Source organism: Pempheris klunzingeri, chromosome 19 (assembly GCF_042242105.1).
Source record: "Pempheris klunzingeri isolate RE-2024b chromosome 19, fPemKlu1.hap1, whole genome shotgun sequence".
NCBI lineage: Eukaryota > Metazoa > Chordata > Actinopteri > Acropomatiformes > Pempheridae > Pempheris > Pempheris klunzingeri.
Genome location: NC_092030.1, coordinates 8,156,134 through 8,173,172, shown reverse-complemented (window position 1 = coordinate 8,173,172; position 17,039 = coordinate 8,156,134). Strand labels below are relative to the sequence as shown.

Sequence of the window (17,039 nt, the reverse complement as noted above, 5' to 3'; positions counted from 1 at the left end):
AAACCAAAGCTGACAAAAGTCCTAGATCAGAACACAAAGGTTTCAGACTGTGGCACTAGTATTTTATCAACCTGAATTCAGTGGGGACAAATTTAAAAAGGTGACAAAAAGGTGACAACATGTTTATAAAAACGTTCTGCCTGCAGAGGGAAATATAATGCGCTCATTCAAATCTTGATAAGAGCATACTGTTTCTTTATGCTAGGGCCAGAGACCTGAAACCTTTATACAGTGGAGATTAAGTCATAAATTGTGTTGTTTCAGATATGAACACATGAATTTTCAAATTCCCATTAACAGTATTAAACAAAGAAAAAACATCTTTTCTCACAAAAGTAAAATCATGACAAATATAAATAATATGCAATAACTAATCACATTTTGATATGTCTTATATTTCAATACAGTCATTGACAGTACATACAAAGCTAAGCAGCTAAATGCAACAGGTACATATTTAGTCCATATAAAGTCCAACTACCACAGAGAAAACATGTAGCACAGACACAACAGAGAACAGTTACAGCAGCATTACACCAGTTAGCAGTAAAGAAAGGAAGAAAGAAAAGGGAGAGTAATTGCAGATGTGCACAAATACAAATACAAAAGAGATTGTTTGTGGAACAGACAGCAGGCTGAAGCCATGCAGTGCACAACAGTGTGAAGATGAAAAGAGACAGAAAGAGAAAGAAAAGGAGAGAACAGAGAAGCAGTGTGGAAATTAGAGAGATAGGCAAAAGATGGCTGAGGGCAGTCAACAGCAGTTTGCCAGCATTGGTGCAGAAAACCAAAACTTTCAAGTGAAAATCTGCCGTATGAGGAAGTTAAATATCATTTTGTCATCACATATTTTGTATCATCTATGTTAGATACTGGGCCAGTGGCTGAGTATTGCAGGACGGAGCCATGTGGTGACATCATGAAACAATCAGCACTTCAGTACTCATTTCTAACTTTAGAATTCAGTTCAAGAGGTAAAAGTAGGATTTATAAATATGGCATCATGTTACTGTAAATAGGGCATATGAAAAAAGTCATTACAAGATTCTCTTTAGTTTGTTAACTATTGCAATTCAATATTAAACCAAATCTAAGGAGCTATAAAACTCATTAATATGCTGAAAAATTCAAGCTCAAAGCTTTAACCCTTTAACCAGTGCACCTGGCACAAATCATTAAAATACGTGGAATTTGTTAATATAAAGAGATGTATGATTATGACTGATAACTTTTTAAGTAAGATGTACTAATCTTTTTAAAAGAGACAGTATATCTTTAGGTCCACAGCTGTTTCTAACCTCTTTTTACAGCCTTGATTGTTGAAGGATGAAAAGTAATATTTTAAATAACAGTATTACTTTATGTAATTCAGTCTATGCTCTGACGCTTTGATTCACAAACGTTTGACTATGGGGAACATTTTGCACAATAGGTTTTAAGATAAACACGGGACTTCAGTGCTACTAATGAAATGAGATCAGAAAACATCCATCTAGAGATTGGCCAGATTTGCTGCATTAAAAGAATACCTGGTAGGAACCTCATAAAACAGTCCAATATGCCGATGATGCTTTAAAATTCATATTTAACATGAGGAATCGGTTATTGGTACATTCAAATATAAAAATATAACTTCTTGAGAGCTCAAACATATTTATCATTTACAGTGAAATGCAACTGAAATCCACAACATAACATTTCAACTTGGCTTGGTTATCTGGTTATCTGGTTATAAAGAGTGAAAGAGGAGATTATGGAAAAAGGATATGTTTAATGGTGTTTCGGCTGACTTGGATATTCAACTGCATTTATTTGAGCCGTATACAGTTACTGTGCAGTATACAGTTGGAAAAAATGCAGCAGAGAAACAGTGACTGATGCCACCTTTTCTCAAACTGCCCTCCGATTGCAAAAAACAAACTAATTCTGCTGCAATGAACTTCAGCATGGGCAGCTTTTCTTGTCAACATAGCATGAGGTACTTATTGACTATTCACCATCAACAGTGACTGAACATCCACATAAAACATGGTGACATTTCCCTTCTATAAGCACTTAATTACCTGGAGGTGCTTCTCAGAGTGTTAATAGTAATAGTAATTCAAACTTAGATGCAGACATGAATGGTATTTAGTGGTCAAAATGTCTACATAACAGGAATAAAGAATCAACACCATCATCTAATGAGGTGGTTGGGAGAAAATTATATTTCTTCAAACGTGGCATTTTCCTCATGTTGACAGGTTAACGCACAGTTCTGTCTTCTGTCAGTTCTTTATTTAGTGTTTCAGTAAAACCAAGTACACAATCCAGTTATTACTGCTGTTTTTTGTGTTTGTGTTCTTGTGTTCTATAAGTTGATTGTAAAGATTAATTAGGCTACTTAGGCCATACTAGTGACGTCATGACAACAGAAAAAGAAAGGCATTTGTACTGTGTAGTCAGGTGTACTGACACACTAAATAAGACAGAAACAGTTGGAAGTATGCTACAACTAAAGATTATATTATATATTATATTATAGGTGATGATTAATTGTTGGTCTATAATACACAAAACGTGTGGAAAATGTGCATCACACTTTTCTAGAGCTGTGATGTGATGTCTTAAAATTGATTGCCTTTGTCAAACTTATAGTCTAAATAATAATTTTTGGAAAATGTTCATATCCTGTCAATTAACCACATCATTAATCCACTAATCATTTCAGCTGAAGCTGGAAGACACAAAGATGGAATCTCTGGTGGCTGACAATCACACATCTGCATTTTAAGATTGTTTTCTCTGACTATCCCTCGAGTATTAAAACATAACACTGGCTTATTACAATTTGGGTGTTATCATCATTACTAATGCTATTATTAATGATAGCTATGCTGGAAAAAAAAAAGACACAGAAATAAGACCCATGGAATTATCCTTTGTTCCCATCCACTTGGGGAAGTATTTTGGAAAAACATTTTTACTGGTGGACAAAAGGCCAAAACAGAGACAGAATGTCTTTCTAAAACTTTTCTGCATTACATTATCGTGAAATTTTCAGTGTGAGATGTTTCTAAGTCTGTTTAATTGTGTGCAGACACCATACTCTCTCTGTTCATCCCACTGTAAATGCTGCAGTATATTAGAAGGGGCCTCCTCATTTATTTCCATGTGAAAAGAGACGGTAAGAAGGGTTAACAGCACTCTCCTTCACAAAGCCTCTGACACACACACACACACACACACACACACACACACACACACACACACACACACACACACACACACACACACACACACACACACACACACACACACACACACACACACACACACACACACACACACACACGCCAGGTTGGAGTAGCTGGCTGTGAAGAGGTCACGGCCGAGCGTTCCCCCTGAATGGTGGTGAATAGGCGTGTGGCGTGAATAAGTCCACACGCTTGTCACGCTTGGCCTCCATTAAGGCGTGACAATAACACTAAAACCACGCCTCCCCCTAACACCCACGGGTGCCACCCATAGCATCTGTGTGTGTGCGTGTGTATGTGTGCGTGCGTGCGTGTGTGTGTGTGCAGAGCCTGTATTCACATAGACTTGATTTTTGGTGTGTGTATTTGATGGTTTTGAGCTTGTTGTAGTGTGGTAGGTAGCTGTGTGTGTGTGGTAAGCAGATGGTGACGGCTGGTTAAAATGTCCCCTACAGTGACTCAAAGCAGGTTTTTCTCTGCAAAGAAAATCTCAAAACATCTACTTTTTTCACCCTTACTAAATGAAATTCTACAGTCTCTCTCTTTGTCTCTATAGATGTTTGCTTCCTCCGCCTCTCCTTTGTTGTTACACTTGAAGCTTGATTTATGGTTGTGCCTTGAGGGCTTACACCATACCTATGGAGCCAACACATGATGTGCGCTTCCTCAAAATTGTTCAACAAGTCAGGGATACAGTAGAGATAGAAAACATACTGCAGGGTGGCCAAAACAGATATTGTCATCTTGTTCCCCCATCATAAGGATGACCTTCAGTGACTGATAGCTACAAAAATGATTCAAGTGACTGTTTTCTGATCAGCCACTACTATGATTAATATTTGGTTATCATCGAAGCATAGGTTACTTTGGACATTTGAACAAAATTCAATATGTTTTTTCTCGTAAAGACATTCTCCACACATTTCCAGTATGTATCCCTGAACTTGTCTATCATCCTCTCCTTCAGGTTTCCAGTGAGCACGGCACCTAACCCCATAACCCCAATGTAAGAACAGACTGGGGTTAAACTGTGTACTTCCCAACATGTGAAACTGTTTCTTTGTTTTCCTAAATTAACAAATTCAGCACTCAACTGAGGAGAGACCTGATGCAAAGCAGAAGTCAGAGGTTTGCTCTCCAGCTGAAGTTCAGTCAACTCCACCCTCATGTAAAAAACAGCAGAACATCCCTTAAAAGACCTGCTGACCGCGGAAACAGCAGCAGCTTCCTCTTCTGATATTTCTGTTTTTTTCTATAACTCTCTGAGGGTTTTATTGCCGGTGGGCTGCATTACCAAAACCCCCGCCTCTCCTCCCACCCACCCTCCCCGCAGGGCCCTGGGGGTGTGTGAAGCGAGTGCCCCCTCCTTTTGTAGTTACCTTGTTTGATCTGGGCCTGTAGCGCCGGGTTGGAGGGCTGGGGGGGGGCAGCCAGCGTCCTGCGAGGAGTCTCCGGGGTTCCTCCTGGTCTGGGAGGCCTGGAGGAGGATCACAAAGAGTAGGCATGAAATATTAAAGGAGCAGGGAGGAGAGAGGAGGGCCGACACACACACACACACACACACACACACACACACATAGAGACTCCTAAATACAAAGAAACACAGTCACAGAAACACAAACATACATAAAACAAGGAGTTCACACAAACACATTTTTTTATTTCTGTTTCCAGAAACCAACTGCTTGAATTTCTGCATGTGTGTGTGTGTGTACATGTCTTCTCGGGCTCCAGCCTATTGAATTTTGGGTGGAGGACACAATCCTGAGTCTGAACAGACTGGAGGCGTCTAACTTTCTGAGACACACGAACACTTCCAATAAAACAATCAATGGAGTGATCAATAACGGTTACCAGGCAACAAATCACTGCCATGGAGCTCAACAACTAGCACTTACAAATGTAAGAAAAAAAAAAGCGAGGACATTTTCAAATGCGACAATACAAATCTTTTGACCATTTGGTGGCCACAAAATGTATGTGTGGAGTTTAAGCATCAGAAATACATCTGTTTTGTCCAGGTGTAAACTGTGAACTAAAATGGTTGTCAGGACAGGCACAATGGGTCACAAAATAAATGAGAGCTTCTCAAATAGTCCACAGAAGGAACTGCATAGACGCCCCCTCTTTGGAACAGGCCTTTATTTCTAACTACATTTGATCATAATATTGTAAGAGGCCTCTCTGTTTTCTAAGAAAGAAAAAGCACACTTTGAGTGATTAACATTAAGGTAACTGCGCGGTCCTCACTATTTTTAACCAAGTCTTCATTAGCAACTGGCCTTTTTATGTTCATGGATGACAATTACTGGATAAATGTACCTCTTCGAGGCTCTTAAATTACTTAAATAAAGATGGAGGGGTAGTTTTGGGGCTCTTTCTTTCCTGGTAGTCTGAATGAGAAATCTGTAAGAAATAATTAAGTAATCAATAATCATAATCAAGTTGATCATTTGAAGTGTTTTGATGAATGTGTAAGGACGTATTTGAAAGTACTGATGAATGGGTACTGTTATAACTTTAAAGAAATACATGAGGGGCAGGACAAAAGGGAAATCTACCTTTAAAAGCATTATTTCTGCGCAGTGACTAAAGTACTGCAGAAGTACAAAAATCTATTGCAAACTGATGATATATGCTTCTCTGTTTAAATTATTACCAAGACACATATACACACAATTCTCTTATTGTATAGAGAACATCCACTGAGAACCATCGGGAACAACAGCGCTTTCCTCCTATCAGTCTAATGTAAGAGAAGATAAAATCCACCGTCGTTCTGTGTAGGAATACAACTAAAGCTCAGTTGAAACTAAAAAGTGGCATCAGGAGTCAGAGTTAGAGAAATCAAATGGGTATCTTCCAAAGTAATGTCTGTGTTTCATTGGTGAGCTGCTGGGTCTGAGTAATTCTTCATGATACTGTTGTTTTGGTAATAAAAGTTTGTAGGCAATTTCATAATCAACCATTTAGTAACAAGGAAGGTAATATTCTAGTTTTCAGCTGCTGGCTAAAGATGTGGTAGCTAGCATACAACCTTTGTCAAGAGGTCAGGTGGGGCTGATTGTCACGCCTGTGACATCCATCACATGTTATATTCATAATGAGTTGCTATGAAGCTATGGCTTTACTTCTCATTACGGAGAATAACTGAAACAAATAATCACAATTCACATTCATGGTTTAAACAGTCACATGACCCTCAAGGATAATGTAGGCAATGGATGGTTTAAACAATTAGACAACTAGAAATAGAGTAATATATAGATGTTGAGTGTATTCATTTTAAGAGTGATCTGGTGTCTCTCACTTCAAAAAAAACATTTGTAACCTTCGTCTTTTCTCTGTTACTCTGTTACTACACAGACAACCAACCCCATACAGTCTTTGTATGAAGAAGCCTCTTGGATGGGAGGCAAAACGTCTTCAGGTACCTTCAACAAGTCCAGTTGACTTTTGCTCAACTCCTAAGGAATAACTATGACCTGGATGACTGAGAATCTTCACAGACGTAGTCACAATAATTGTCTTTAATAACTTGTTGTTAAAATAAGCTGTAGGAATAAAAGGGCTACCTATTCAAGATTAACGATTCACATGAGAGTAAAAAAGTGTGACAACAAACCAAGGTCTCCCCTGCAGCACAGACTGCACCAACGTCTGCTATAACAGTATAAAAACAGAAATAATTTAATATATTTTAGATATTTTATTTTTACGTTGTAAAACTACTTGTATAACGACAGGTCAACATAGACTCCATGTGTGTATATGAATTATATTTGATATCAGACTTTATCAGACTAAATAAATTCAGTATGTGGCTTGTCACCACAGCTCATGATCTTATCAGAGTGCTGCTTTTGTATCTGCATGAGGAATGTGTGTACAAGATGGAAAATGGGGTTTAGGGCTGCTATCTAAATACAATCTAAATCCATCTAAATCCACCCATTTTAGCTGATTCAATTCAAACCAAAGAAAAGGATCCCACTTCGAAAGTCTGTACCGAGCGCTTAAATATGCCTCAGGTGTGATTGGACGTTTGGAATTAAAATGGTTAAGAGCTGCAGAATCTTTTTTTTCTACCTAAAAGTCAAACTTAGTGCATTAACATTGCATTGTGGGACACAGACCAGTGGTGTGTGTACTTATTGGAAAGTGAATCTCAACCCATATGGACGTGTGTAGATTATGGGTCTTTAAATGTTGAAATTTGTCCTTCTGTCCTGCCTTCACTTTATCTCCAATCTGAAGCTGCCCTTACCTGCTTTATAAGCAGTCCAGCTAGTGTAAATGCTAACTATATTTCTATGGAGGAAGAAGAAAAAAATACTACTACTAATACCAACAAAAGCTTTATCTCGAATGAAGTAAAGCTCTGCCTACACAGAAGCACCTGACCAACAGAGAAACCACTAAATCTCCCTGAAATAGACTTCTAATTTAGTCAGCTCAATATCGACATACTGTTAATAAGAAGAAGAGGAAGAAAGAGCTTGATATGGCATGTATATTATGTAGCTATTTGAGGTTAGACATGAAGTTAGGTATGGAAACAAGAGCAAACAGGAGGGTCAGTTTCCCAATGGGAGGACTTTCAAGGCGGTCCTATAGACAAGCTCAGGCCCTCAACCAGAGCTGGTGGAGTGAGTGCTCTTGTGGTTGTTGTGATGAAATACTAAAATAATAAGAGTTCAGGAGCACTTCTTTTCAAACCCTGGCATACACAGAGGAAGTTTTTCTACTGTCATAAATGTAAGATGTGAAGCATGAAAAGCTAAAAACCCAAACACCTTCAAATATTCACAACCACCGGTTTGGAGTGTCGAAGTGGAGAGAGCTAGACAGAAGGTCCTTGTTTGAGTTTTATAAAGAAGTCTTCAGCTTCTATCTGCAGCTGCACAATCACCTTCTCTGATCTGGACATATCACAGAAGAGGAGTTCTTTGTTTCTGCGAAAGTAAGGCTACTTTCACACTAATACGTCTTCTTTTGATCTCCATCCATGCAAACGTGCCTGACAACGTATATCACATGACCATTCACGCACACTGGTCTTGTGCATGCCTGATGAGACGTAATCAGGAAGCAAATGTAGGCATCTTCATCATCATTTTCAACAGTCTTTGTTTCCATTCGTCCAGACTAAAATGAAATAAAACCAGGTCATCAGCGTTCTTAAAAGTCTCGGTTCAAAAAATGCTGGAGAAGTGTGGATGCTGGGCATAACTGTAGATGGATGGAGCCACACTGCGTGTCCTCTGTCCTGCTGTGGTGCTCTTTGTTTCTAATGTTCTAGCTGTTGTTTCCTGTTAATCAGCTCTTTGCCTCGAGCCATTTAAGTTTTGAGTTACTTGCAGCACAGTTTTTTTCATCAATTTTCACTGAGCAAATCGATGACACAGTAGCAAGAAATGAAAGACTCACCTGTCGACAGACAGTGACAGGTTTATTGTTGGTCTGCTTTAAACACAGGAGACATGGTTGCCACCCTGGTTAGAAGCAGTCTCAATCAGATTGTCTGGGGCCCTTGGCAATTGTTAGTGTCCTGAGAAGTGAGGCCAATAAAATATTAAAGAAGCTTGAAAATGACTTGCAATTTGCTTATGAAGACCTAGACCTGACACAGACGTGCCCTTAGAATGGACTTGACACTGACATTGGCAAGACCTGAGATTTGATTTGAATTGGTCTCTATACTCTATACAATAAGAACTTGAGACTTGACGTGGACTTGACTTAAGGGATGCTTTGAAAATATTTTAGTAATAATACTGAGATTTGACTTGGAACCTCTCTGTGACTTGAAACAGACTTGCCTTTAAGGGCTTGAGGCTCAACTTGGACGTAGACTTGGATTTAAGACTGGCTTTGGCAGGACTTGTGACTTGATTTGAGACTGCCTTTGATAACTGTATTTTGCTTGATTGACTTCAGACTTGGCATTGACTTGGCTATAGGGACACCAGGCTGGACTACACAACTTGCGACTTGACTCTGACTTCTCCCAGTTGACTTGAGACTTATCTTACACTTGCCTTTATGGTCTGGAGACTTGAATTGGACTTGAAATTTGACAATTTGACAAACAAAGATGTAAAACTGCATTTGCACTCAAAGACTTGAGATTTGACTTAAGATGGGTTTTGGCAAGACTCAAGACTCGGACCGACAGGGAGACTGCTGGAGCTTTGACTGAAAAAGCAATATGTGTTTTGATGTGTCCTTTTACATCACATTGCCAACAAGAATCTATGAGTTATTGTGTGACTTTGGTGTTTTAAGGGGTTTAAAGGATCGCCTCATGTGTTCTGAAAGGTAAAATGACTGTTTTTGTTAATGGAGTCTGGTGGAGTTAAAGAGGATGACAAAACTGCTGTTTCTGGTTAAACAAAAAGGATCTATCACGTCCGTCTCTGTAGGGATCCTTTCCGTCATGTTGTCAGACACTTCAAATAACAATCTGAGCCTGTCAATGGCAAAAACAAGCACTTCTGGTGGATGTACCTGGACAGACACAGTTGTCCCAAAGGATTTCATTACAGCCATTGTAGTCTGTTTGCAGCCAGTTCAAGGCTCCCAGATGAGGTGATCTACGGAACCAATTCCAAAACTTTCAGTACCTTCCAGTCATTACAAACCCAGAATATTTAGAAAATAGGGCTCAGGTTTAAAGATACCAAAGTTACCCTTTAAGTGACTTTTAAGGTCAAATTAACTTGTGACCATTAAAAGGTGGAACCTGCACATTACAGATTTATATGTTTAACCAGTTTATTTAATAAAACTGATTTAACACAAAGAAAACTAAATTATAGACCGAAAACAGGTGAAATAAAGATCAGAGGTGGCAGATAAAGAAAACATTTCACCACCTTTCTCCCCTCCACATCCGTCTCTCTCTCTCTGTGCGTTTTTCTCCCTGACTCTTCCTTGCTGCTCCCCCCCCTCAATACAGGGTTATTCTGTGCAGGACTGACGAAGTGATGAAATGTTGTGTTGGTGTTACAGCAGCAGAACCTCGACCTCAGTGTTAAATCTTTCAAAGCACAATGAGAGCTCAGTCAGACTAAACAATCAGCCTCACACACACACAGATTTGACAGTAGTTGAACTGTAGCTGCTGCTGGTATCATTGTGCATGTGAACAGCATCCATGCGTCTGTGCTTTGAATTAAGTTTCTGCTCCAGCTTGTTTGGGCTGATATTTTGTTTTTCAGCTGGAATCACCGATGACATGATCAAGGGTGTGTTTTTCTGCCTAGTGAATCCAAATACAGTTTAGGTTTAGATTTTCTTTTTGAAATCTGCTGCAGATAAAGCATTTACTAATAATTTATGATATGCACCATTCAGGTATAGTATGTCTGCGCTTAAATCAAATGCATGGCTCTGTTTTGTAGGCAGTGCTCCAAAGATTCTGAAGTCATCACAAAGTGCTCACACAAACACTTGTACATCAGGAACACACATGAATGTTGAAGTTGAAGCTCAAGTGTGTTTAACTGCAGTTTCTCTCGTGGCCTCCTCTACCTGTTCAAAGAACACACGGACTATACTGAAGGTAACAGGAGAGACCCAGCTTCTAAATAAAGTTTAAGGAGAAGAATTTAGTGTCTCTCTTTCTAAGGAAAGTCCTGATAGAGATTTGGAGTGAAAAATAATCTGGAACAGGGTTTTTTTTGGCCACTTGGAGGCAGAGGAGCTTCACAATAAGCTTAAAAAACAGATGCCTCTCGACCTCCACGTGGTCACAAACATTGCAAGTTCGATTCGAGCCAGTGACTTTTGTTACATGTCATTTCCCTTCTGTCGCTGCCATTTCCGGTCTGGCTTTCACTATCGCGATCTAATAAATGTAAAAATGCCTTAAAAAAAAACACATGTATTAGAGATATATTATCACTTTTTTACCTGAGAAAACACAACTCTTTTTTCTTGAAGACTTCTCTTTTCTTAAAGTTAAATTTAAAAAGGATAGAAGAGCACATTCAAATGTTGTACGTGCTTGTGTGTTTGTTACCTGACTGGTGCTTTCTTCATGTGCTCTCCGACAAAGGTAGCATTGGTCATGCCCATCAGAGTGTTGGCCAGTGAAATTACAGACAGGAGGTGCTGTGTAGTGACGGCCCTTGACACGCCGTACGTTCCCTTCCCCACGATGTCCGACAGAGTCAGCTTCAGACCCGTCGCCAGGGACAACTGTTTCAGCAAGGACTCCTGGGAAACAGAGGCAGACAAATTAACCGAGGGCCCTAAAGAGTCAATGTGTGTGGCCTGTCATGTGTTTTACTAGGCTCAGACACTATACACTGTATCATAAGTTTGCTCTCATCTCCCACTTCACTGATAGGAAACCATTCCAGCAACAGTGTGAACATTTTAGAGTATTTGAAAACCTTTTTCTACAGACTGACCTGATGTTCTCTGTGTTGTCTCAGTTTGTTATTTGTCAGTGTTCAGTTGTTTTATTGATTGGTAAAGCACTTTATGACACTCGCTCCATAAAGGTGCTACGGAAACATCAATCACATACAGTTACCATTATAAGTGTCATGTCTGAAGTTGCTCTCAGAAGGAAGCTTATTTACTCATAATACTAATGTTACTGTATTATTATCCTTAATAATAACAATCATAGACCATGGAGAGACAGGTACCTTGAAGGTGGGCAACATGAGAGACATGTGACCTCCTCTGGAGATCAGGCCGAAGGAGATGGGGCAGTGCGGTCTGAGCATGCCCAGTCGCTCCAGACAGATGCTGTCCAGCTGTTCGTTAAGACCCCAGGCGTGCAGGCAGGACATGAAGAGCTTGGCTGTGTCCATCGTCAGGTTGTACTCCAGCAGACTCAGAGACTTCGACTTCTCCTCCCGTCTCCTCATCTCCTCCTCCTCCTCTTCGTCTTCATCCAACAAGTGCTCCTTGATGGTCTCCTTCATAGTTTCCTTCACCTGGTTCGGACAGGAGACAATTTTATTGAAAACAAACAAAAACGCAACAACAAGCAAATGAAGTAGTAGTAGTAGTAGTAGAATGACAGAAGACTACAATAAAAAAGAAAATAGATTAAAAAACTAAATGAAATCCTGAAATTATTGAGATGAGCAACATCATATCACACATTTCTAAGCTTTGTAACTTCTATTAAAAAACATACTCGTTTTAATTATTTAGGACACTGACAGATTTGATCTTCTCGACCCTTTTCCATTTACTAACCTGTTTGAAGATCTTGTTGGCCAGGAAAGACCCCCCCTTATCGGCCCCAGCCTGGCTCTTCTGCAGCGTCTCTGGAGACACCAGCATGGGGTTCGGTCTCTGGGCTTCTTCTGTCAACAGCTGAATGATCACTGCCTCCACGTCAAAGAACAGCACATGCATGTCAGGGTCCGTCAGGTTGGTCTTCATCGCCTGGACCACCAGGGCATTATGGGAGTATTTTGGCAGGTTGCCCTGAAGAAGAGAAAGAGAATATTCAAAAATAAGACTTAAAGGAAACAGTGATGAATGTTAGTCAGTTGTGTTTCCAACACAGAAACTTTGTGACCACAGTGTGTTTTGTTCCTGTAAAAAAGGAAAATATCAAGATTCTTGGGAGTCAGTCAGTCCTCCCTCAGGGGATGTGTTCAGTTTGTCTAGATTTTAATCTTTTTTAAACATACAAATTAATATGATCGTATAACTTTTGTCTCTGCAGAAAAATCTAAACAACCCCAGTGAAAATTGGTCCATTTTATCTGTTGGGTGGGAATGTGACAGTGTACTCTGAAATGCGATATTGAAGCCTGAGGCACAGTCAACTCAGGGACATGACTTAAAATGTATTATTTCTTTGAAGGGGTTCTCCAGTGATCTTGTATTGCACTTACATCAAGCTGGAGGACTTGTAAGAAACAGATTTTTAAAATGATGGTGACATTCAAAGCAGCAGAGGCCAATTTTCAGTCTCTAATACGTCTCAAGCTCCAACCATACTGAATCCTACATTTTTGGGTTTTTTTTTTTTTCAGCCATGGGTACCATTTACCGAGACCACAAAAAACAGTATGTTTCCACCTACCCTCTCAGATGGACCATACATGGATGCTGCCACCTTATTTAACAAGTTTTATCAGCCACTCTCTATTCCACTGTTTGTCCACCAGAGAGCACTGAAAAGATTATTTGTGAACTGTACAAAGGCCTGCTCAGTATATTGGTTGGCCACACTTTAATTGCTTGAATTAATTTTTTGACCGCTTGGGGGCAGTGAGGCATCTGACATATCAACATCCTCTAGAAGTGTCATGGCTGTCGTAGCAACAGCTGCTGTTGGATCACATTCAGCAGACAAAGAGCAACATTATCATTGCCCCCTGAGTCATGTTTATGGACACCTGATGAATGTAAGCTAATATTCACTCTCCTTTTAGCTCTATTTTGGTCTCCACCAACTCCTGAGAAAAACGTTTGACTTTTTTAGCTGCAAGATGTTCAACTTTCTTCACTAGCTGGTCTCTAACTGCATCTGGGACCCTTTATAAATCAAACCTAAATCAAAACTTCAGAGAATAATGATTTAAATTGGTCATCCCTTTAAACACAAACCATCATTCAGACACACAGATACATGACACACACACACACACACGCATGCATGCACACACACACACAACATCGTTAGCTGTAATTGCCAGTAATACTAACAAACTGCTCGATTGTAATTGTATTAGCACAGACACCTGTGTGGAGCTGTATGTAGAGCAGGGCTGTTTGTTTACATGTTAATGACCTGATGACTGCAACCAGACAACTGTGATTTTGTTAGAGTCGGACTCTGAGGGAGAAAAGGAAACAGCAGGGAGGAAGGGAGGAGTGATTAAGAATGAAGTTGGAAAAAAAAGAGAAAAGAGAAAAATGGGATGTGGGAATGTGTTCTCTTGCAACTGCTCCCTCTGAATGAGCGATGTATTTTAATTTCAGACAAGGACCAAATTTCTGCCAGACCAGTTGTCCTTTGACCTAAACAGATTGAGGTGTTTTCTCCATATTTTTTACTATTACTGTCAAGTAATAAATATTTCTCCATGTTGCACATTCAGGTTTTGGAAACACTGTTCTTCGTCTTTTATGCCATGAACTGGATGTGACCATGTGAGAGAGACAGAGAGAGAACAATAATTAGCCGTGGAGCCTCCTGACTGACCAAGAGACACAATACACCTGCAGGTGGGACACACACACACACACACACACACACACACACACACACACACACACACACACACACACACACACACACACACACACACACACACACACACACACACACACACACACACACACACACACACACACACACCAGGGAAGGGGTCAACCCTCAGGGAAGACCTTCCTGTCAAAGCTCTGATGCTGCTCCTCTATGTCTCTCTCTCTTTGTGTGTGTGTGTGTGTAAATGAGGGTTGAAAAAAAGACAGCAGCTCACAAATGCATGATCATTAATGCATGCAGCAAAAGTATACGTGTGTGTGTGTGTGTGTGTGTGTGTGTACGTGCATGTGCACAGGTCTGCTACAGCATTGTTGCTTTGCCTCCTGCACAGTTTATTTCTAAATTCATTGAAAGAGCTGTTCGTTTCTAGCTCAAACCTTATTCACGTAGACTGCCAACAGAATACTGTGTGCATATTGTTAAATATAGTTAGTGAAAGCCAGCTGATGTGCTGTAACACGGTGAGGTGGCCTCAGTGAACACAGACGACAGACACAGTTTTCGTTTTGTTAGATGTCTTGGATATCTATCTGGCAAAAGTGTGACATTTGTGCCTCATATTTTAGCGTGTTTGTGTGTGTGTGTGTGTGTGTGTGTGTGTGTGTGTGTGTGTGTGTGTAGATTGTATTGATGGATGAACACTGCCATCTAAAGGCAAATGGCCACATTACACACACATGCACATTCAAAAATTGAAAAGCACGTTGTTGGAAGGTTTTGTGACTGATTGACTGATTCAGAAGATAGGACTGTCCATGTCTGGTTTTGAATCTGAATCTGAATTCTCTGACAAAATCAATTCTAAAATATTGTACAATTTGTCTTGAGATCTCCTTACTGCAGTCAGTAGCATGTAGAGAGAGATTTCAGAGGCAGACTTAGTCTTGCTTTGTGTCTATTCTGTCTCTGAGAAACTGACATTTCAATTAGATGTCTTATCTATGCACACACACACACACACACACACAGTGTCCTATAGCTGCTGGGCAGTAAGTGTAAAGGTCATCGTCCTGCAGGGCCCTTCTGGCAAACACCACTGGAGTCCAGCACACACAGACAAACACATAAATAACCACGGATCCCAGTGAGACACACACACACACACACACACACACACACACACACACACACACACACACACACACACACACACACACACACACACACACACACACACACACACACACACACACACACACACACTCTCTCTCTCTCTGGACTCTGGAAAGTCCATCCAAGAGAAAAGTAAACTCTGCATTTCTCTTTTTTACCATTTTGATATTTGAGATAGTTCATCCTTCACTGAGAGACTCTCTCTCTCTCTCTCACACACACACACACACACAGTATAGAGACATCAGATACACAAGCAGTGACAAACACTTATTGCCACACTTCCAACTGTTTAACTGAAATTGAGTAGCGGACACCAAGTAGACGGGATAGGAATCAATAATTTGCAATGGTTTTAAAAATAACAAACTAAGCTTTGATAAACATGGTTGTCAAAACGACAGGCAAGTAAAACTCAAAGCAGACCTAAAACAAAAATCTCAAAAGTGTAGAGAGGTTGTATTTAAGGAAACTGATCCAATAGTTTATAGTTTAACAGGCCCTTGGTCAGTCGTTGTTTCATGGAGCCTCCTGCTGTTTTGTCACAGTGATGATGGCTGGTGTTTGTAGGGAAGGAGTGAAGAACATGGAAAGATATCCCAGGAGTGACACTGCCTAAACCTGAACCAGAGTGAGTAGTAGACACACTATACTTTTTAAGTATAGTATCACCATCAAACCATAGTTTTTATAGCATCAAGTATCCACAGCTAAATTGTGCATTCCTTTGTGCCTCCAAGCTCCCTTACTGTTTCAAAACACATCAGTGAGTCACACTATTGCACCACTTGTGACATTAACATTTAACTCAGCCCCACATACACTGTCCTGCTGCAGCAAATACTCATTAATGTGGATTCATCCTCCACTGAAAATAGTCCCAAACTAATGAACCTGCGGTGTGAATAGCATTTGCTGAGTGTCACAGACAGTGTAGAGAGAAAGTAGAGAGAGATCAATGAGGATTTATTTTCAATATCATCTTTCAATGAAGAAAGCTTTAGTAGCAAAACAAGATCTAAGACTAAAGGTCAACAGTCATGCTAGCCATGCCACGAATATCTGTACCAAATTCCACAACAATCCATCCAATAGTGACTTAACATAATTTTGGCATCAGTGTTGATATGTAAATAGTTTTGCTACTGGTGTGAGACTTCTAAGACACAATGCCCAAAGAGCTCTGGGGTTGGAGGGGGAGTTTTGTGAACATGTGTCACGAGACGTATGTTAATGTTGCAAAGTCTTTGCAACTCTAAAAAAGGAAAAATCTTTTTAGCCCTGATTTCACCTTTTGCAATTTACATTTAGATCTAAACTTCTGCAAACACAGAATCTGACACCACTTTGGTGTGCTGTTTTCAAGTCCCTCCTCCTGTTTCAATGGTACGATCTTTCTTTTCAGGCATCACTCTTCATGTAAAACAAAAAAA

The 17,039-nt window shown here is 40.0% G+C and overlaps 1 protein-coding gene across 1 annotated transcript in view; it reads right to left on the bottom strand.

Moving 5' to 3' along the window:
- Positions 1 to 17,039, bottom strand: part of LOC139218478 (WD repeat-containing protein 7) — a 95,531-nt gene that overhangs the window by 57,411 nt on the left and 21,081 nt on the right. The window contains exons 16-19 of the mRNA XM_070850049.1: positions 12,462 to 12,695; positions 11,900 to 12,193; positions 11,263 to 11,459; positions 4,616 to 4,713 (exon numbers count right to left, since the gene is read on the bottom strand). Of these exons, the coding sequence (XP_070706150.1) occupies positions 4,616 to 4,713; positions 11,263 to 11,459; positions 11,900 to 12,193; positions 12,462 to 12,695 (823 nt within the window). The remainder of the gene's footprint in view (positions 1 to 4,615; positions 4,714 to 11,262; positions 11,460 to 11,899; positions 12,194 to 12,461; positions 12,696 to 17,039) is intronic.